General features: G+C 39.4%; 1 protein-coding gene across 1 annotated transcript in view; it reads right to left on the bottom strand.

Moving 5' to 3' along the window:
• Positions 1-3,138: 3,138 nt before the first annotated feature.
• ippk (inositol 1,3,4,5,6-pentakisphosphate 2-kinase) overlaps positions 3,139-22,202 on the bottom strand; it is a 97,502-nt gene continuing 78,438 nt past the window's right edge. The window contains exons 10-13 of the mRNA XM_080181787.1: positions 19,283-19,433; positions 11,485-11,587; positions 9,197-9,276; positions 3,139-5,154 (exon numbers count right to left, since the gene is read on the bottom strand). Of these exons, the coding sequence (XP_080037913.1) occupies positions 4,932-5,154; positions 9,197-9,276; positions 11,485-11,587; positions 19,283-19,433 (557 nt within the window). The 3' untranslated portion in view covers positions 3,139-4,931. The remainder of the gene's footprint in view (positions 5,155-9,196; positions 9,277-11,484; positions 11,588-19,282; positions 19,434-22,202) is intronic.

Genomic DNA, 22,202 nt, shown 5'->3' with positions numbered 1-22,202 from the left:
TTTAACTACTCTCTCTTACCTGTTCCCATAACCCTGCCTCTGCTACTCTCTGTGGAAAAGAATTTCAAACACTAGTGAACCTCAAAGAAGAAATTTCTCCTCATCTCCATCTTAAATAGGAGACCCTTTATTTTTAAACTAGCCTCCAGATCTAAATTCTCCCGAGAGAAATATTGTCTCAACATGTATGCTGTCAATTCCCCTTAAATGCTTCAATAAGACCACACCTCATTCTTCTAAACTTAATAGATACATCTAAGAATATCCTAAGTTTCTTTGTGACTAGAGGATATATCTCAGTTTATGCTTTAAAAAAAAGACTCCATTTCTGCAAGAGTATAATACAAAAAAATCAAAACACATTGGCTTTTGGATGAAAATAATAAATTTAACGAACAGCAGGGCATATTAATGAAACATTGTCAATCTGTAAGTTAAAACTGAGAATTTACACACTAACCTATATTAAGTACAGGTATTATTTCAATAATCCAGGTTAAGAATATTCAATTTAAGCCTTCAATAATCCAAGAGATAGATGAAATGCAATCTCATGTGCAGAATAATTATATCCAACAGCAATTAGCATTGTTTCACAGAATCTCTAACAGTGCAGAGAGAGGCTATTAGGCCCAACAGGTCTGCACAGACTCTGACAGACATGTTACCCAGGCCCAGCCCCGCCCTATACCCCCAACCAACACATTGATTCCCCCTAACCTGTACATCTTTGGACTGTGGGAGGAAACCACAGCATCCAGAGGAAACCCACGCAGACACAGGGAGAAGCTGCAAACTCCAGAGACAGTCACGCAAGACTGGAATCGAATCCATGACCTTAGCGCAATGAGGCAGTAGTACTAACCACTTTTCCGTGCTTCATTCATACCATTACATAAATAAATCTCCCAGGTCAATGATGGATACAGTACTATTCCCACAATTATTTAGCACAGATTTTCAACATTGGTCTTAAAATCCAAATATTCTTAATAGTAATCATGTTTTATCTTAAAATTGCCTGCATTATGTTTAAACAAAATTAACCCAGGTAATTGTTGTTGTTCTACTTAGTCACTTTATTCTATTGGAAACTTCTGGTCCTACTACCAGGTATGTGCATTTTGAGTTATAGTTTGAGATGGCCTAGGAAGATGTGTTCATAACACAAGTTAATCATCAACTTGTAGATCTTTCCAACACACAAAAATGAAAGGTGATAGGAGAGACACATCTCAGGTCAGTGAAATGATAGAAAGAACGTTGGAGCATCTGTAGCTCTGGACCACAACATGCACACACAAGTGCATGATGCCAGAGAACTTTGGACGCCAAATGAACTTCAAGGCACCATCTTCAGCTTGATTATGAAATAAGAGCTCTTAGCAGAGGTAGCAGAGCTGTACACTCACCAATCCAGAAAAAAAGTTCTGGACAGATTTTTTAAAATTACATCACTGGTTTGTTTCAGTTAGTTGAGAGCTAAGGGTTAGCTAATGGATCAAATTACGTTTGTATTGTTTCTTTTCACTTGAGTAGACCAGTTCGCAGTCCAGTAGATATCATGGAAAGCAGGGAGTGCAATAAGGATCGTTTAATTCAATAATGTCAGCAAAGGTCATAAGATTCAACCAAAATTGTCTAAAAAGCACAGGTTGGCCACTTGATACAATTCATTGATCTGGCTACACTGTCTCCGTGCAGTGATGCATAAAGACATGATTTGACAAATAAAGCTTTTATTCAGATATAAACTCTATTAAAAAATCCCAGGTTTTAAGATATTTTCTTAGTTCGTTCTTCCTGATTGTCACCCAAAGTTAGCACGTCTAGAAATTTTGGATCTGTGCATTGACAGTTTGACATAACTAAAACTGGCAAAGAGCATTTTAAAAAGTTAGCTAGTAAGACCATTCAAGTAAATCTATGCAAAAACTTCTGCTGAGTTATAAAAGTTATGTTTTCATGCAATTTATTCTGTTCTCCCTCATTTTAAATTTGCATCTAAAGTATCAGTGGTGAAATGGCAACCCCGGTGTTACTCTCCATGAAGTCTCTGTGCTATTCCGAATCTAGTGCTTTTTCAAGATGCCTTTCAGTACTTGAAGTCACTCCCAGAATTGTTCTGTGCTCAGTTTATTCCAGTCCCTGCCCAAGTCTCCAGCACTCACTCCCCCAGTGTTTGGAATTTCCCTAGGTCTATTTGCTGCTGCCACAACTGCAGCTCAGTGATGTTGACTTAAACAGCTAAGTTAAATAGCACCATTTTTAAAATATATTTAGCACGTTGTCTCTGCTATCATATCACAGAATCTCTACAGTGCAGAAGGATGCCATTCAGCCCATCCAGTCTGCACTGATCAATCCCACCCAGGCCCTATTTGTGTAACCCCACTGTGGAGAGTCTGCAGAAGGATCTAGATAGGCTGGGCGAATGGGCTAGGAACTGGCAAATGGAATTTAATGTTGGCAAGTGCGAGGTGGTCCACTTTGGTAGGAATAATGGTAGGAAGGACTATTACTTATGTGGCGAAAAACTGCAGCAGGCGACGGTGCAGAGGGACCTCGGGGTCCTTGTGCATGAGTCGCAAAAACCCAGCCTGCAGGTGCAGCAGGTGGTCAGGAAGGCGAGTGGGATGCTGGCCTTCATAGCGAGGGGGATTGAATATAAAAGTAGGGAGGTCTTGCTGCGACTGTATAGGGCATTGGTGAGGCCGCAGCTGGAGTACTGTGTGCAGTTTTGGGCGCCGCACTTACGCAAGGATATTTTGGCCTTGGAGGGAGTGCAGAGGAGGTTTACTAGGCTGATGCCGGAGTTGAGGGGGTTGAGCTATGAGGAGAGGCTGAATAAACTAGGCTTGTACTCGTTAAGAGTTTAGAAGAATGAGGGGAGATCTCATTGAGACGTATAAGATGATGAATGGGATGGATAGGATAGAGGTGGAGAGACTCTTCCTGCTCAGAAAGGACAGTAGGACTAGGGGGCACAGCCTCAAGATAAAGGGGGGGGCGGTTTAGAACGGAGTTGAGGAGGAACTTCTTCACTCAAAGGGTGGTGAATCTCTGGAATTCTCTGCCCGTTGAAGTGGTGGAGGCTGCCTCGCTAAATATTTTTAAGACGCGGGTTGATGGGTTTTTGATAAGCGAGGGGATTAAGGGTTATGGGGAGAGGGCGGGAATGTGGAACTGAGCCACGACAGATCAGCCATGATCTTATTGAATGGCGGGGCAGGCTCGAAGGGCTAGATGGCCTACTCCTGCTCCTATTTCTTATGTTCTTATGTTCTTATTTACCCTGCTAATCCCCTGACACTGAACATCAATTTAGCATGGCCAATCACCTAACCCGCACATATTTGGACTGTGGGAGGAAACTGGAGCACCCGGAAGAAACCCACACAGACACAGGGAGAATGTACAAACTCCATAGAGTCACCCAAGGCCAGAATCGAACCCGGTCCCTGGCACTGAGGCAGCAGTACTAACCACTGTGTCACCCAAATGTACATCAGTCATACTTTTAAACACATTCACGCACTGAAGCAGCATTTTGATTTTGGTTAAATGGACAGCCCAATTCAGTGCATATTTCGAGTAATGCTTTTAAACAGTTATTACTGAATCAATTTATTTCAGTTGGGAAATAAAAATAATTTCCTAGGATAAATATTAATTATGATTTTTATTTAAAAAAATCAACTGGAGGTGACTGCAATCTGGAACTTACTGGAAATGCAACTTGCAAACTTGCCAGGCAGAGTCAGATGATTTTTCACTATGTATTTCAGTAAATTGAAAAATTACTGTGTGCCTCTAGTTTTCCAAAAATGCATTCTCAAGAGCCCCTGAATTGCAGAACCTATCCTGCCCTTTATATATTCATTAATAAAGGCATCAAAATTTTCACTGCTCCAAAGTGAATTACTTCAGGGTATGTAATGCACTGCTGACAACAAAATACAGACCCACATGAAATAAAGTACTCTAAAAAACCACAACATGCTTGGGCCCTTCCTTCCCAAGTTTAATTTTAATCCTGAAGTTCAGGAGACTGTTAAACAATAAAGCTGCATCCTTTGTGATTTGTTCGCCTTAAAATGAGTTTAGCATCAATTATCTGTGAAAACTTTGGGATAGTAATGCTTAATATTCATACGTCTTAATACAAACACTGCTTCCACTTGCAATTCTTTGCCCTAACTTCTGCACGCCATTTTGAGATGGCGAAAGTTACTCAACCATAGAATTCCCAACTTCAGTCACCCTGTTCTAAAGTGATTGGATCAGATAAAGAACAATAAGAAGTTAGAACACTCGTGTGCATTAACTGTGACAATATTAACCGTCTGGCAGAACAGGCACAAATTAAGCAGTGTAAATCCCAGCAGCAATTTCTGTGATGAGCCAAAGTCAAGAAAATGAGCGATTTTAATCAAGTTCATGATCTTAACTCACACATTTAAAACATTTTTTTAAGAATTGTAACAATAAGAAATACATGACTTTCCTTAAGATTTTGTTCTCGACTATCATGTTTCTGCTCCATGTTTCAGTGCTGTGTAGCTGAAGATTTGTATTTAACTCCTTTTAAAGAACACACCACATGCTCCAAGATAACAAAGCATTCTGAAACACAATCAACTGACTCCACCAAAACCCTTCATTATTGTGCTTTAGTATTTACAATCTGTAGTCTTTCTTTCAAGAGGAGGGCTATTGCATTTTTCAATAATCATTGTTTAGTGCTATTTTTCTTATTGGTGCAAACCAACCTAGTAAGTTTAGTGACTGATGTTCACAATTTAAAATTATTCTTGCCAACTTCAGTATTCAAATCTACTCCATACATATTTTCTAATCTTCTCATTTATGTTCTTTCAGTCAGTGCAATCCTTTTATTGTTCAGATGAATAGCAATTCCTTCCAAAAACTCACGCTGAATGAAAAAACAGTGTGCATTCTTCATTCTCCTTTAAGTTTGGAGTGGTAACATCCTTTTTGACCCTCATGCTCTGAATGTAAAAGTTTATTATCTTCCCATCAAGTTTGTACTGATGTGCGATGTTCTCGTACGGTTTGGGATCCAAATCTAGAATAGAGACAGAATATACCAAGCAAGCCCTTGACGTCTGAATTATGGTACTTGGTTCAGGCCTATGAAGAAAAAAGGTGTGTACAATTAAAAATGTATCCTATGTTATTAGAATTCAAATACATAGGTTTGAAATCACACTATAAACTGTTTACAAACATAGAAATTAAACCTGTCTCCATTGAAATAGCATGTTAAGCAAATCACAACCAACTTAACCACATTTTTTAAAATTTTGTTACTTCACATTCATAAATACATCATCCTCCCACTACTCTGCCTGTTCCCACCCACAACAACATATTCCATTCAAACCACAATATTCCAATCTGGGTAGAAATTAAGAGACCAACATACAAGGATTCAGTTTTCACTAATTAGAATTGGGTATTATTTTGCAATGGACTACGTAAAAGGAACTTCCATCTCAATTTATGTCTAATGGCATGGTGGCACAGTGGTTAGCACTGCTGCCTCTCAGTGCCAGGGATCTGGTTCAATTCCGGCTTCGGGTCACTGTGTGTGGAGTTTCCACATTTTCCCCTTGTCTACATAGGTTTCCTCCAGGTGCTCCAGTTTCCTCCCACAGTCCAAACACGTGTGGGTTAGGTTGATTGGCCATGCTAAATTGACCCTAGTATCAGGAGGATTAGCAGGGTAAATATGTGGGGTTATGGGAATAGGGCCTGGGTGGGATTGTGGTCGGTACAGACTTGATGGGCAAGTGGCATCCTTCTGCATTGTAGGGATCCTATGATTCTAAAATTAAAACTTGAGCATTGAATTTAATAATCATACAAACATAGGAATTAGGAGCAGAAGTAAGCAATTCAGCCCTTGGAGCCTGCTTCACCATTCAATCAGATCATGGCTGATGATCTCCTGGTTTCAAATTCAACTCCCTATCTATTCACCATATTCCTTTAACCCTTTGTTTTAAAATCAGAAAAATATTTATGTCCTTCTTGAAACCATTTAATGATTCAGACTCCATCCTCTAAGGAGTAGTTCCTCCTCATCTTGGTTTAAATCTACCACCTCTTAATCTATACTCATGACCTCTTATTCTAGATTGCCCTACAAAGGGAAACATTTGGTCGAAGTTTACCTTATCAATCCCTTTTAGTATTTTATATATCTCAATCAGATCCCCTCTCATTCTTCTAAAGTCCACGAGTAATAGCCCAGACTGTTTAATATCTCCTCATAGATCAACCCGTTCATCCCAGAATCAAATCTGGTGAACCTCTTCTGAACTGCCTCTAACCTTCTGGCTTCCAGTTTAAAATTCTCTTCCACATTCTTGCAAGATTATCATTTGTGACAAGCTTCCAAAGAAAGGTTACACTGTTTAATCTGCATGGAATGCTGTATTGAAACCAGTGCTAATAATTCAAACTCTTAAGTAGTAAAAGTGCAGTTAAATTCTCAACTCACTTGTGGATTAACATTTATTTTTTAATTTTTTCCAAGAATCTACAGTGCATTTTGTAAGATTCAACAGCATCTCCCAAATTAAACTGTCACATCATCATGAGAATGCTTTGAGCAAAATATCTGATAATCAATTGCAAGAGGCAATCATATCCATGGCAACCAAAAAGATGCTGAAAATAACGTTAGAGGTAGTTCCCAAGACTCAGAGGTAGAAAAATTAGCAAAGCTTTCATGCAAGTACTTAAAATGCAATCAAATGAGGCTATATGATGCATTAAGTTTTGGCCTGTGATATTTGTTTCATAAAATCAGTGGACAGGAGCTGTGGTCTGTGCATTCATCATTTTCTGATGCAGTCCCAAACAGCAAAGACAAAGATTTTGACAACAAGCCAAATGCTTGTTCACACAGTGGGATGGGAAAATTCCACTGGTGTGAACGGTTGGAAAATTCCATCCCATGAGCTTTTGAACAAGATTTTTATTGGTAGTTTTTAAAAAAAAAGTAGATTTCTAATCAAAGTCATGTATTAACAAAGTATTGGCATGGGTATTTTTATTCCTCTAAAAATGGCTTAAGGATTGTTTCCCAAAAAAAGCTTTAATTTCAACTCCTCTAATCATTTCCAATCTTCCTTCTCTCCTCTCTCTAGATCTTAAATGCTCTGTTGCTGCTCAATCTTACTTTCTTTCCCTGTTCACCCCTTTCAGGAAAAGCAACCATCCAAGGCCACCTTTACTACAATAGAGGTTCTTTTTAAAAATATTTATTCATGGGATATGGATGTCTAGTTGCCTGCCATTTCAGAAGGCGCTTTTAAGAAATGAGTCACATGTAGGCCAGACCAGGCAAAAAAGGCAAATTTCCTTCTCTTTAATGCACCAGCTGAGTTTTTACAACAATGGTTGCATGGTCATCATTAGATTTTCAAATTTCACTATCTGCTATGGTGGGATTCAAACTCAGGTCCCCAGATCTTGCTTTGTTGGATTACTGGTCCACTGACAATACCAGTACACCACCACCTACTCATGTGTTCCTAACTTCACATCTAGATTACCAAACATGGTAATACTTCAGAACACAATCACAACTATGGTTGGGCAATAAATAAGATTTTCAGTTTTGCTCACCTACTGAGAACTTCAGAAAAATCACTAGCTATATAGTTTGTACATGACATTGTTTACACGATAGTTGGACAATTATTTGCAGCTCACGGCACCCCCTTATGGAAGGAATATTTTAACTATAGAAATGGTAAAGATTAATCAAAATTATACCATGACTGAGATCATGGTTTCAGAGATGCAGCTTGATTTCTCTACAATAAAGGTGGACAGATTTCTGAATTCATATAAATTGTTAGTAAATAGCGAAATTGGGTGCAATTTCAACACAGGACCATGTATTCGGAACTAACACTTGAGGCACAAAGAAAATATTTAGGGTTATGAGAAAATAGAATACTTTACCACAACTGGCAGTTGATGCAAAGGCGACACCAATTAAAAGAGAGAGATACGAAGAATAATAAAAAGGAGATAGGATTAGTGTACACAGTTCCAGTAGAAGAAATAACGTGATAGGTATAGTTGCCAACATAAATAGTTCAGAAAGTGGAATTAAACTCCCAAAACTTTCAAGGACCCAGTTGGATATTGCAACAAAGGGACTTTAAAATAGCTGAACTAGAATGGTTTAGAATTACTTTCCGCTTCTTTAATTGCCTTATGATCCCGTGAAACACAATCATAATGCATTCTCAAACTTCCTCACCCTGAAAAGGAAAGTCTTGTTTCCTTATAGTAATTGCTGGATCAATTAAGAGGCAACACAGCATTTAAAATCCATGGAGAGGAGGAAAGGGAGATTGGGAAACGATTGGAGGAGTTGGAATGGAAGAATTTTTTTTTGGAAGCAATCCTCAAGCCATTTTTAGAGGAATAAAATTCCTCATGCCAACACTTCATTGATACATTACTTTCAAGACCAGATTGGGAAAAAATTACAATAGAAAAAAGTGCCTCAGCACCTTAATACACCACTTTGCTGACAGCAATTCTTCAAAGAGCGAGCAAGGTTACCTTGCAATGCGGAGTGCCTCCTGTGACCATGTGATAGAAAAAAAAGCTCAGGAAATTGTAGAGATTACTAAACATAAGTGAATTTAATAACAAGAAAAAAAATAAAAAGCCATCAAAAACTGTCTTGTGGAATCAATTGCATGCGAGAACTACATGATTAACCTGGGCAATCAGCAAATTGTAGAAGGATTCATGAGCAGCTTTACAGGTATTGACTGCTACAAATACAGTAGGAATAGGAGCATGAGACCTAAGTATTATTCTAGCATATCAAAATTTAAGTCAACTTGCATTTTAGTTTGTCAGTCATTGACAATTTTAATTGAGAATATCAGATTTTTTTAGATTTGAACAAGTGAAACCATATAATAAAGGCCCCCAGTTAAGTAATCCTACAAAATTACAATTCTTGCAAAAGGGGGAAATCTTGTGTAGAAACTTCACCCTTTTGAATATAAAGAAAATCCTAAACTGCCTTTCACTTTCACAGATTCTCATGGACTATTACTTATTCCATATTAATTAGTTCTGTTAAGGACTCATACGATTTAACTATATTTCCAATGACAGAGACTCTTACCGTTCTTCCAGAGGACAAGGAGAAAGCGCTATCATGATGGAACAATCCTTGGCTGTTGTGGCAACCCGGTACTGCTGAATCTGTATAAAAAATTTTTAAATTATTTGCAAGTTATACCAAATGCGAGATACACACTTTAAAGGCATCAACTTTTATTATTATGGGTTAAAGGAATAGGGCTTTACAAGAGCTTGCTCCAGGTCAAACAAATAAATGGATCTTTGAGTGCAAATGCAAAGCCATATAGATTGGGGGTGATTGTGTAAAACCTAGATAATATATTCATCATTTTTCAATTTTCCAACAATAAGCATTAAGCCAAAGCTATACAGAAAATGGCAGAATTTCTCATGATTTACTATTAAATTCAGTTTAAAGAAGCATAGCAAGAAATGACTGTGTCAATTTTCAGTTGCAAAATAAAACCTAAATATTTGGTGTCAGTATTGACCATCTCTTCCAATTTAATTGCGAGAAGTTGACAGTATTTAAAATAAAGAGCTGATGGTGATGGAACTTTTCTTGACGTACAGCCATTTTAACAGCCATCAGTAAGTGAACACTGACAGCACCTCTACTCAATTTTGCTTGGCATAGTCGCTTTAAAAGCGGAGTCTGTTTTGAGCACCAGATATAATCAAAATCAAAAACAATGTTTTTTAATTATTTTACAAACAATATAGAAAGATGCAAGTTACCCCAAATCCAAGGAACAACGGATACAATGGCTTTGGGGTTCTATTCTTCCTAGGCTAGTTCCCTTGTTAAATTTACAATACCCATTCAGGGAATAAAGCCACATGGTTCCACTGGAAAAAAAAACTACTATAAAAAGTCAGAAAAAAAAAATCAAACAATTTACAATATCTATCTTATACTCTAATATTCAGAATTAGCCTAAGGTAAATATGGAATAACATGCAAACTACAGTCAAACACTGCACATTAAATGGCAGATGCAACCAAGATGGATACCACAGATTTCTTAGCAATCTACCCAGGTGTCAATGACCACTTAGTCACAATACTGTGACAATACCTAGTCATAAAACTCTCCCTCATGAGATGAGATATTTTCCTCCACCACTTTCAAGATCTAGCCTCAGAATTCCCTAAAAGCTGCACTGACTCAGCTTACCTCAATGACTGCTTATCTGCTGACTGGAAGACTTTTTCAACACTGCACTCCTATAACCAGCTCAATATCAAACCTCTCAAAATTCTAGTTCCACCAAGCTGGCACTGCCCTTAGCTTTTGAATTCCAATCTCCCCAGCTGCTCCAAGCCATAAATGGTGCCCAGAATTTCTCAGAGTCCAAATTGTCTGGCATGGAACCAGTGACCTTCCATCAATTCTCAGCCTCCCAGGATTTTGCTGTGCTCCAACTACCTGGAGCTTATTAACAGGTTCCAAAGCTTCTTTGTGAACTACAAACCATACAAGGTCCAAACTATAATCAACCTCGCTCCCAGCAAACACAGAAATCAGAGGTCCTTCTTGATCTTCACCCAATCCCATGATAATGTAATGTTTTAGGATTCACCTGATGCTTTTAAATGAATTTAGCTTAACATCCAAAATAAAACATCTCTCTAGATTGCGCATCTTTGCAAGCAGAGTAGACATCATACCTCTGCACTCTTGCTAAGTAAGCTTCATCCCTTATGTTCTGGCTCTATTAAACAAATGTAACCTTCTGAACTACCTTTTCTTTCAAGTGTTCTGACAATCTTTTAAAGCACATCATTTTAGTTACCTTACCTTCATAACAACAATCTTCCTAGAATTAAAAATCCCTAAAATATTAACATGAACCATATTCCTCACATTAGACATTTATCACGTTAACATTTGGACACAAAACAATTAAGCTAACATGGCATAGAGTGACATCAACCCAGGCCGTACAGTGGTTACCACTTCTGTCTCAGAGTGCTAGAAACCGGCTTGGGTCACTGTCTGTGCAGAGTCAGCAGGTTCTCCCCGTGGCTGCGTGGGTTCTCTCTGGGTGCTCCAGTTTCCTCCCAGTCCGAAAGATGTGCTGGTGCATTGGCTATGCTAAATTCTCCCTCAGTGAGCCTGAGCAGGCACCAGTGTGTGGCAACTAAGGGATTTTTATACCAACTTAATTGCAGTATTAATATAACCCTACTTGTGACACTAATAAATAAACTTTTCTTTTAAAAAAAATCAATATTTCCAACAATGACAAATAATTTTTTCTTTGATGCAATCTGCATTCCAATAATACACTCCATTAAAAAAATTAACCTGTAACCAGTTTTACCTTTTGGGCTGCATAGTCTACTGTTTCATCATCTTGCGAATGACAATCTGATAGACTTTCATAAAAGGATTCATTGTATGGGCCATCTAAATGCAATCTACTCCTGCATAGGGAGAATGGAAACAAGTTACTTAAAATTGAATCAGTTCACAATGATAAATAAAATATGCTGAAATCATAGTCCATACATATAATCTCTCCAAACCAAACTACTAATGAATGTAGTCTTCCACAGTATGTCAAAAGGGAGTGTATTGTTGGAAAGCTATTGAGCTAATCTGGGCTGTGGTGATGAGTGGACTCAACAACCCTTGGTTTTAGAAGAGGGGCCAGCTTTTTGTCCTGATCAGTATTTAGTAGCTCATGTTGGAAGGGTTTGAAGGGACTATGTGGAGGGAGGAGGTAATGCAAAAGCAACACCAACAAACAACTCCAAATCACATGGCACAGTGCACTTTTGATACATATCTAATTTCACAAGCTGAAATGGTCAATGGCAAGATGAACATGTATGCACCGCTAACAGACTAAATTAGAAGTGAACTGGCAGGATTCACAATCATTTTACATTTTTATTGTTACATATTTCTTTTACAAAGAATAGTGAAGAATTAATTCAGAAATAATTTAAGTTGGAAGACAACCCTGCCAGTACATCTAAAACTTGTAAACTAACTACAATGAAATAAGCTTTATTATAACACAAGTATACTGTTGCAGCCTCATGCAGTATTTAAAAACATTCTGGTCTTCCAATTTCACAGTAACTTCATTACAGTGTTAATATAAGCCTTCCTTGTGACTAATAAATAAACTTTAAAACTTTATTTACACCCAGGTGCAGGGACAGCTTAACAGTAGACTAATCTTAAATAGCACTTCATTTACAGTTATTGGATCTGCAAAGATATTCCCTCTTATAAAAATATATTTAAAACTTCAAACATCCTAAATCAGGAGTGATTATTTTTACAGCAATTGCTACATACAAACTAATACCATTATAATTAGTTGTATCCAACATGAGAATTCCAGTTTTGGCTAGGTATTGTTTGGGTTTTCCTGAGCAGGAGGATATCCAAGTCTTGTTGGACAGTCGTGGACTGTTAAACAAGGGAGTGATATTAATTGGTAGAATTTGAAAAATGTCTTTGTACCTGAGCCATCCCACACCTTTGGTTAAAGATAACATAGATGGAGATAAATAAATGTAAAAAGGAATTTAATTTTGATACAGCAGGAAGGATAATTGCTTTCTAATTTTTAAAATGCTGCATACAGGAATATTTATAAAGCAGTCATACACCAAGCTTGGTACTGAAACATAGGCACAGCACATCATTTTAGATTCTTCACTAGTTCTTGTTCAGGACTTTAGATTCCAAAGTGAGAGAATTTCCAACATGCTAAAATGTCTGAGAAAATTACTATCCTCTAAAGATTACTTGTAAAAATGTATTATTCTCACATCCTGAAATTTTAATCGCAATGTAAAACGGCAGATATGACATTTTGTTGCTCCAGACTATTCCTAAAACTTGAAAATAATTATATTAATAATTTAAGATTTAGCATTTAACAGCACCCTCATGTGGTCAGTATAAGGCACAACTAGTATTCACAAAGCAGACTGGATGGAGATAACTATAGAATCTCAAAATAGAATCACAATCCCTATTACAGAAGGAGATCATTTGATCCATCGTGTCTGCACCAACTCTGATAGAGCACCTTATGCAGATCCTAACCTGTAAGACCACTTATTTACCCCACTAATCCCCCTACACATCCTGGAACACTAAGGGGCAATTTAGCATGGCCAATCAACTTAACCTACACATCATTAGACTGTAATTACATTTATTTTAAGATTTTACCATTACTTGGACAAATGTCAAGGATTTGATAGTATATGACTCTGGAGGATGTGCTGGCCCTCGAGGGGTTCCACAGGAGGTTTACAAGAATTACCCCAGGAATGAAAAGCTTGACGTACGAGAACTGTTCATTGACTCTGGGCCTGTACTTGGAGTTAGAAGGATGGGGCAGAACAGAGGCACAATGGTTGGCATTGCTGCTCACAGCACCAGGGACCTGGGTTCAATTCCCAGCTTGGGTCACTGTCTTGTGTGGAGTCTGCACATTTTCCCCATGTCTGTGTGGGTTTCCTCTGGGTGCTCCAGTTTCTTCCCACAGTCCAAAGATGTACAGGTTAGGCAGATTGGCCATGCTAAACTGTCCCTAAGTGTCAGGGGAATAGATAGGGTAAATGCATGGAGTTACGAGGATAGAGCCTGGGTGGGATTGTGATCGGTGCAGACACAACAGGCCAAATGGCCTCCTTCTGCAATGTGTGATTCTGAGAGTGGAGAGGATCTCATTGGAATGTACAAAATATTGAAAGGCCTGGATACAGCGGATGAGGAGATGATGTTTCCATTAGGAGAAACTAGGATCTGAGGGCACAGCCTCAGAATAAAGGGATGACCCTTTAGAATCAAGAACAGGGAGAATTTTTTCACCAATTTTGTGGAATTCATTGCCACCAAAGCTATGGAGGCCAGGTCGTGCAGTAAATTTAAGACTGAGGTAGATAGGTTCTTGATTGGTATGGGGATCAAAGGTTAAGGGGAAAAAGGCGGGAGAATGGGGTTCAGAAACATCAGCCATTATTGAATGGTGGAACAGACTCAATGAGCCAAATGGCCTAATTCTGCTCCTACATCTTATGGATCTCTACTACTAAATTTCGAGCTGGTAAGTTGACTCAATGGTTCATCTACACAATGGAAGACAGAATAATGCAAAAAAATTGAAAATGCTGTCTCTGGGATAAAATAGCCAATAATCTCCCAAAGACTGTTTTGGAAGAACTGTCATTTGAACTGTCTCTAAACAGTATGAGCAAGGATGCACTAATATTAGATTTCCTGACAATGAGTTATGTTAGGTGGATAATGAGTGGAAAGGAATCTAACGTCAGAGAAACTTGGACCAATTACACTGGTAGTTCCATTTGCCAATCTCAGCCTAACTGGATAAAGTGTTCTGCACGCTGAAGCAAGCAAAACAATAAAGGCTTGTATACAAAATTAAGGAATCCTGTTTAAAGTATTCAATTAGAAGGGGATAAAAACCTTGTGGTCAGTATGAGACAGATTAACAAAACCAATTTGACACTCAACTGCTTCAAGAAGATAGTGGGATAACAAACTTAGACTGATATCAGAAATCTTGTCCACCATGCCTCAAATGTTTCCCATGAGTCAAATGAACATGATATTTTACAAGACCATAGTCGGCTGAGTATAAAAAAAAACAACTAACATATTTGTGCCAGAAAAGGAGTTACATGATTCTTAAAATAATGAGTGGCATAGATGAAGAACATAGGACTTACGTGCCAAAAAGAAACACAGAAAATAGGCGGAGGAGTAGGCCATCTCGTACCATAAGGTTGTTAATTAATCGTCTCTCATTACACAATACCTAGTCTAGGATGGCCTGCTCGCTAGTTGGTTCCTCAACATATTAGTCAAGAAAGCCATCGCTTATACATGCCAAGAAATCCACCTCCATCGCACCACCGGTTTGGTGAGGCCAATTAAAATGCAAATTGAAGTCGCCCATAATTGCTGTACTGTTACAACATGGATCTCTAATTTCCTACTTGATGCCATCCTCAACCTCACTAATACTGTTTGGTGATCTGTACACAACAGAGACTGACGTTTTTTGTCCTTTGGTGTTCCACAGTTCTACCCATACTGATTCCACATAGTATAGAAGGGCATTAGCGTAGACTATCGCATTAGCCTCCTCTTTAACCAGCAATGCTACCCACATTTCTCCCCCGCCACCGACTCCTTTCCATCATTCCTGAATATTGAATACCTCTGGATGTGGAGTTTGCATCCCTGATCACCCTGGAGCCAGATCTCCGTGATCCCAATTATGTCACATCTGTTAATGACTATCTGCACAGTTAATTCATCACTTTATTACAAACGTTCCTCGCATTGAGACACAGAACATTCACAAAAACATTGCTTTTGGCATTTATTGTCCTCTTAGAATTATGTTGTACTATGGCCATTTCTGATTTTGTGTCTTTGGCTGCTCTGTCTTCCACTTTTTCCTCACTGCCTTTGCTTTCTGTCCCACTTTATTTCCCTCTGACTTCCTGCATTGGTTCCTGTCCCCCTGTTATATTAGTTTAAACTTGCCCCAACAGCACCAGCAAACACTCCCCCTAGGACATTGGTTCCAGTTCTACCCACGTGCAGACTGTCCGATTTGTAATGTCTCACCTTCCCCAGAACTGGTTTCAATTTCCCAGGGATTTGAACTCCTCCCTCTTGCACCATCCCTCAAGTCAAATGTTCATCTTAGCTATCCTGACATTCCTACTCAGACTAGCATGTGGCACTGGTAGCAATCCTGAGATTACTACCTTTGAGGCTCTACTTTTTACTTTAATTCCTACAGCCTAAATTCAGCTTGTAGGACCTCATCCTTTTTTTTTAACCTATATTCTGAGTGCCTATATGCATTACGGCAGCTGGCTATTCACCCTCCCCCTCCAGAATGCCCTGCAGCTGCTCGGAGGCATCTTTGACCCTTGCACCAGGGAGACAACATATCATCCTGAAGTCTCATTTGCGTCCGCAGAAACACCTGTCTTTTCCCCTGACAATTGAATCTCCTATCACTATAACTCTGTCACTCTCTTTCCTGTAAGTCTCACAACACCAGGTTAAAGCCTAGCAGGTTTTTTTGGTAGCACAACCTTTCAGATGTTGCTCCTTCTTCAGATGAGTGCGAAGTTGTGTTCACAAACAGGGCAGATATAGAGACATAGACTCAATTTACAAGATAATGCTGCCCTCCAATGCAGCAGAGTCAGTCATGGTGCCATGAACCTGGCTGTTGCCATCTTCCCCTGGTGAGCCATCTCCCCCAACAGTGCCCAAAATAGTATATCTGTTTTGGAGGGAGATGACTGCGGAGGGACATCTACACTGCCTTCCTACTCTTCCTCTGTCTGGTGGTCACTCGTTCTCCATTTCCCTCAGTATTTTTTTAATCTGCAACGTGACCAACTCACTGAATGTGCTATTCACAACTTCCTCAGCATCACGCATGCTCCAAACTGAATCCATCCACTACTCCAGAGACATCAAGCAGTTTAATAGGAGCTGTAGTTGGACACACTTCCTACACCTGAAAGAGCCAGGGACATCGGAAGAGTCCCTGAATTCCCACATTGCACAAGAGAAGAATGTAAGACTTGAGGGCATAAGCATATAATTAAAACACCTCAAGCAAAGAAAGAAAATTGGAGAAAGTCTTCCAATTGTTGGACAATTTCTGGAGTAGGTGGTAAAATTGAGATCAGTCAAGCGTGTGGAACTGTGAATTGAAGATTAAAGCGCTATTAGCTACATGGCCTGCTTGCCCAGAAGCCAAGTCAGCAAGCACAGTGGCCATAGTTGAACAAGACAGATTAAAACACAGGCAGCAGGGTTTTTTTTGATTACCTCAAGTTTACAAAGGGGAGATGTAAAAAAAAAGTCTGAAAAAAGTGTCTGAAAGAGAAACAGATCACGGAATCGTGTCATTACAGCATGTTTTGATCAACAACAGATGTAGATATTTCTAGGTGTAAAACTATTAGGCACCAAGTAGGTGAAACATCAGTCCTCTCTTTGTTAATCTATTATCGGTAAAGCTGTATACCAATGTATCAAATTATCAGTGCCCTCAATGCAGTTAATACAGGATGAAGTTCACCCCAACAACAGAACATGATCAGCTTGGATTATGTACACCTGAAGCAAAGCAAAGGACTCAGCAGTACTTCACAAACTATTTTTCAATGTGACCCAATTTTAACTCAGCACCACCTTCTCAAGGGCAAATAAGGATGGACAACAAATGCTGGGATTGCCAATAATGCTCACATTATGCAAAATATATTTTAAACTTTTGGAAATTAACATATGAAATCCCCATATGCAGCAGCTTAAAACTAAGGGTTCATGTATTATATGTTGAACTATAATAAATTATGAACATGAAAATGTGTTTTAAGTACTTTGTAAAAATGTTATTTTGTATACTCATGCAGGTTTCAACCAAGCTCCCTATAGTCTCTGATGACAGGGAATAATCCTTGGGACTACCAGAGGTAATGGAGCAGGAGCAGAAAGAGAAATTGTTGCAGGTAATTCTCTGCCAACAATTAGATAGTTAATAATGGAACCAACAGCAGTCCCATTCAGCTGGATAATAGTGGAGAGGTGTTGGAAAAAGAGCGTAGCCAATCCTTTCAAAGGCTACAGACAAGTCAAAAAGGACCAGGAAGGAAAGTTCATCTTTGTCACAGTCACGTAGGATATTACCACACGATAGTAAGAGTTGTCTCAGTACTTTGATGACATTAACTGGAGTGGAGAAATTCAAACATGGAGTTCCAGGAAAGAAGGGAAAGGATTTCGGAGGCACGGTCGAGGACTTTGGGCAGGAAAGGGAGGTTGGAGATGGGGCAGCAACTTGCAAGAACAAGATGGGGACAAGGGTTTTTCTGGGGAGAGGGATGATGACAGGGATATGACATTGATACAATCATCCACAGTAAGTCCATGAGTGGCAAGGGCTTTGTTCACATGAACAGTACTCTAAAGAAAGACAGGCAGAGAGGCGCTGAAAGCTGATTCACTAGCCGAGTTTACATGATCAGCAGAGGGAGAAGTGAATTGAACAGGAGAATTAGCTGCTTGTCAGGAAGATGTCTGAGGAGTAGGATAGCCCTCCAGACGTCACGGGGGAAGCTGTAGGGTGATCTAAGCGAGCAATAAGCCTCAGATGCCAGCAACAGAGAAACCGAGGGAATGAATACAGAAACTTAGAGAGAAAAGAGCCCACTAGGGTTGTGAAAGGTTGCATGTTGATAGAAGAGAAGGGTCGAGGAGGAGTAGATAGAACAGTAAAGAAGCGGAATTAGAATGATGGTTTTGAGTCCAGAGCATCAGAAAAACTCTGCTCACAAATGGACTTGAAAAATCCCAGTCAGGCCTTGTTACATAAAAATTTGATGCCAAACTGGAAATTGGAATTAGAAGATAATAGGAATAAATCCAGAGTTAGCGACCACAGCTACTTCAAGGCAGAATATGGAGGACCCACTAATGGTGATTTCATAGGAAAGAGCATGCAGGGATGTGCACAGAATCAATTGCAAAATCATTAAAAATAATGGCACAGTTGGAAGTTACCACAAAATCCAGAAACAGCAGAGTGATTTTTTGGCCAAGAACACACTGAAACAATAAACAGTGGTCAATCACACTAGGAGATTGGAGTTTCTCATTCACACCACTGGTGGCGGAAAGGCTGCAAACTGATCAAAGTTGCTTTAATATCACAACAGAACAGATCACAGACAGATGTTGGGCCTCTCAGTATAGCCCATGCATTGCAGAACAGAACCATTTTCTATTAGAAGTGTAAAAAGCACCCAATGTAAAAATCAGAAAAAAGAACTCTTGAAGAAAAGGAATTAACCGTAGAAGAATTTAACTGCCAATACCCAGTCCAGCGAGATAGGATTTCCTCTTTGAGATTGTGAATATACGTAGTCAATGCAGCTAATGTCCTGTGTTGTAAAGTGCTATTGAGCTGTGAATACGTTTATTAGATTTCAGTAGCTAATAGCCATTATATACATCACACTTGCCCCATCCCACCCATCCCTCTTACATTCCTAGAAGTAGATCGGATAACAAATCTAGTTAACCTGTCTGTTGGAAAGTCCTCTATGTGCTGTTGAACTCGCAGGTATAAAGGATAGATTCCATCAATGTCCATCATGTCAAGCATCTGCACTTGAAGGATCCGAGAAAGAACACAACCCTTAGGCAAGCCAGAATTTTCCACAACATGAATACCTGGAAGAAATTATTTTTGTATTATTATAAAATAAATTCAGTTGACCATAATAATTTTTTAATAGAAATATCCCTAAAATGCAATTTTAATTTGGAGCCAAAGCTTAATAGTCTGATATCAAAGTTGCATTCTTCTTTATTACATAACTATTATTCTGACTGGAAGTTGAAGTTTTGCATATAGACAGATAATGGATAACCTCCACTTTATGCCTCACTCTAGCTTGGAACTGAGTGATGACTATATGCTTTATTTTTGGTGAAAAACAGGCAAGAATAGCTAAGTAAATCGAGAAGTAAAAAGATCGTGCAAGGTCAAAATTAGAATAAAAGAACACATGAACTAGAAACAGGAGTAGGCAATTCAGCCCCTTCAGCCTGCTCCACCATTCAATACGATTATGGCTAATTTCATCTCGACCTTATCACCACCTTCCTGCTCCATCCCAGAACCCTTCATCCCGCTACTAATTAAAAACCTGTCTTCTCCTTGAGTTTGTTTAATGTTTCAGCATCCACTACATTCAAGATAGAGAATTCCAGGTTCACGACTCTGAGTGAAGTAATTCCTCGTTTGTGTTTTAAGTCTGCCACCCCTGAGCCTAAAACTGTGAGTTCTCATTCCAGAATGCCCAAGAAGGGAAAACCTATGTTCTACATCTATTTTGTCAATCCTCCTTAGCATCTTATATAATCCAATTAGATTTCCTATATTTATTCTTAACTTCAGTGAGTTAAACTGCTCAATCTCTCTTCAGACAAGTCCTTCCTCCCTGGAATTATTCCAATGAACCTCTCTGAGCCACCTCTAAATGCATTTACATCCTTCGTCAAGGGAGGGGAGCAAAACTGTGCACAGTACTCCAGATGTGGTCTTAAATACAATAAGTACAAGGACAAACATTTAGGTCATGTAATATGGATTTAGCCAGTAGCAAATTCAATGGAATGTGCAAGGCCATTATTTATTGCCTATCCCCAATTGCCCTCTGGACAGATGCGCACACCACATTGTTAGGGAGGGAGTTGCAGGTTTTTGGCTCAGCAACACTGAAGGAACAGCGATATAATTCCAAGTGAGTAACATGAAGGTGAACTCAAATGCTGCGTTTCTCCTGCCCTTGTCCTCGACAGTAGAGATTATGTGATTGTAAGATGCTGCAGTGTAAGTTTTAGGTGTTAATACTGTGCATCAGTGGCAGAGAAAAGGAATGTTTAACATAATGGATGAGGTTCCAATTATGAAGGTTGATTTATCCTGTTTGTCATTTATCTTTGCATTGTTGGAGCTGCACTAGTACAGGCAAATAGAAAGTATTCCATCACAGTCCTGACTTGCACCTTATAGATGAAGAACAGACTCAGGAACTGAGTTACACAGTTTTCCTAACTGCAGACTTGCTCTTGTAGCCAGAGTATTTATATGGCTGATCCAGTTAAGATCCTGGTCATGGTGAACCCCAGAAAACTGATGGTGGGGGATTCAGCAGTGGTAACATTATGGATCATTAAAGACAGTTAGGTTGTTTTTTCATAAATCCCTACAGTGCAGAAAGAGACCATATGGCCCTTCAAATCTACAGTCTCCCTAACAAAGCATTTTATCCAGACACACCCTACCTTATCCCCATAACTCTGCGCATTTATCATGGCCAATCCACCTAACCTGCAAATCTTTAGACTGTGGAAGGAAACTAGAACACCTAGAGGACACAATTCCAAGGAAGTGCCAAGGATGATCGATGAGGGTACAGCAGTGGATGTTGTATATATTGACTTCAGTAAGGCATTTTGACAAGGTCCCTCATGGCAGACTGATGCAGAAGGTGAAGTTGCGTGGGACCAGAGGTGAGCTGGCAAGGTGGATATAAAACTGGCTTGGTCAAAGAAGACAGAGGGTAGCAGTAGAAGGGTGCATTTCTGAATGGAGGGCTGTGACAAGTGGTGTTCCTCAGGGGTCAGTGCTGGGACTTTATATAAAGATTGAGGAAAATGTAACTGATTTGATTAGTAGGTTTGTGGACGACACAAAAGTTGGTAGATTCGCAGACTGCGATGATGAGGAGCATCACGATACAGCAGGACATGGATCAGTTGGAGACTTCGGCGGAGAGATGACAGATAGAGTTTAATCCGGACAAATACAAGGTAACGTATTTTGGAAGGTCTAATACAGACAGGAAATGTACAGTAAATGGCAGAACCCTTAAGAGTATTGATAGGCAAAGGGATTTGGGTGTACAGGTACACAGGTCACAAAGTAGCAACACAGGTGCAGAAGGTAGTCAAGGCATATGGCATGCTTGCTTTCATCAGCGGGGGCACAGTTTAAAAATTGGCAAGTCGTATTGCAGCTTTATAGAACCTTAGTTAGGCCGCAGTTGGAATACAGTGTTCAGTTCTGGTCACCACACTACCAGAAGGATGTGGAAGTTTTGGAGAAAAGATTTACCAGGATGTTGCCTGGCATAGAGGGCATCAGCTATGAGCAGAGGTTGGAGAAACTTGGTTTGCTCTCACGGGAGTGACCTGATAAAAGTCTACAAGATTATGAGGGGCATGAACAGAGTGGATACTCAGAAGTTTTTTTTTAACCAGGGTAGAAGAGTTAATTACTAGGGGCATAGGTTTAAGATGTGTGGGGCAAGGTTTAAAGTAGATGTACGAGGCAAGTTTTTTTACACAGGTGGGAGGGTGCCTGGAACTCGCTGCCAGGGGAGGTAGTGGAAGCAGATACAATGGTGAGTTTTAAGGGCACCTGGACAAATA

Source organism: Carcharhinus amblyrhynchos, chromosome 3, assembly GCF_965287045.1.
Source record: "Carcharhinus amblyrhynchos chromosome 3, sCarAmb.v2.hapA, whole genome shotgun sequence".
NCBI classification, from domain to species: Eukaryota; Metazoa; Chordata; class Chondrichthyes; order Carcharhiniformes; family Carcharhinidae; genus Carcharhinus; species Carcharhinus amblyrhynchos.
Note: the sequence above shows the minus strand (reverse complement) of the source record. Positions and strands in the feature narration are given on the sequence as shown.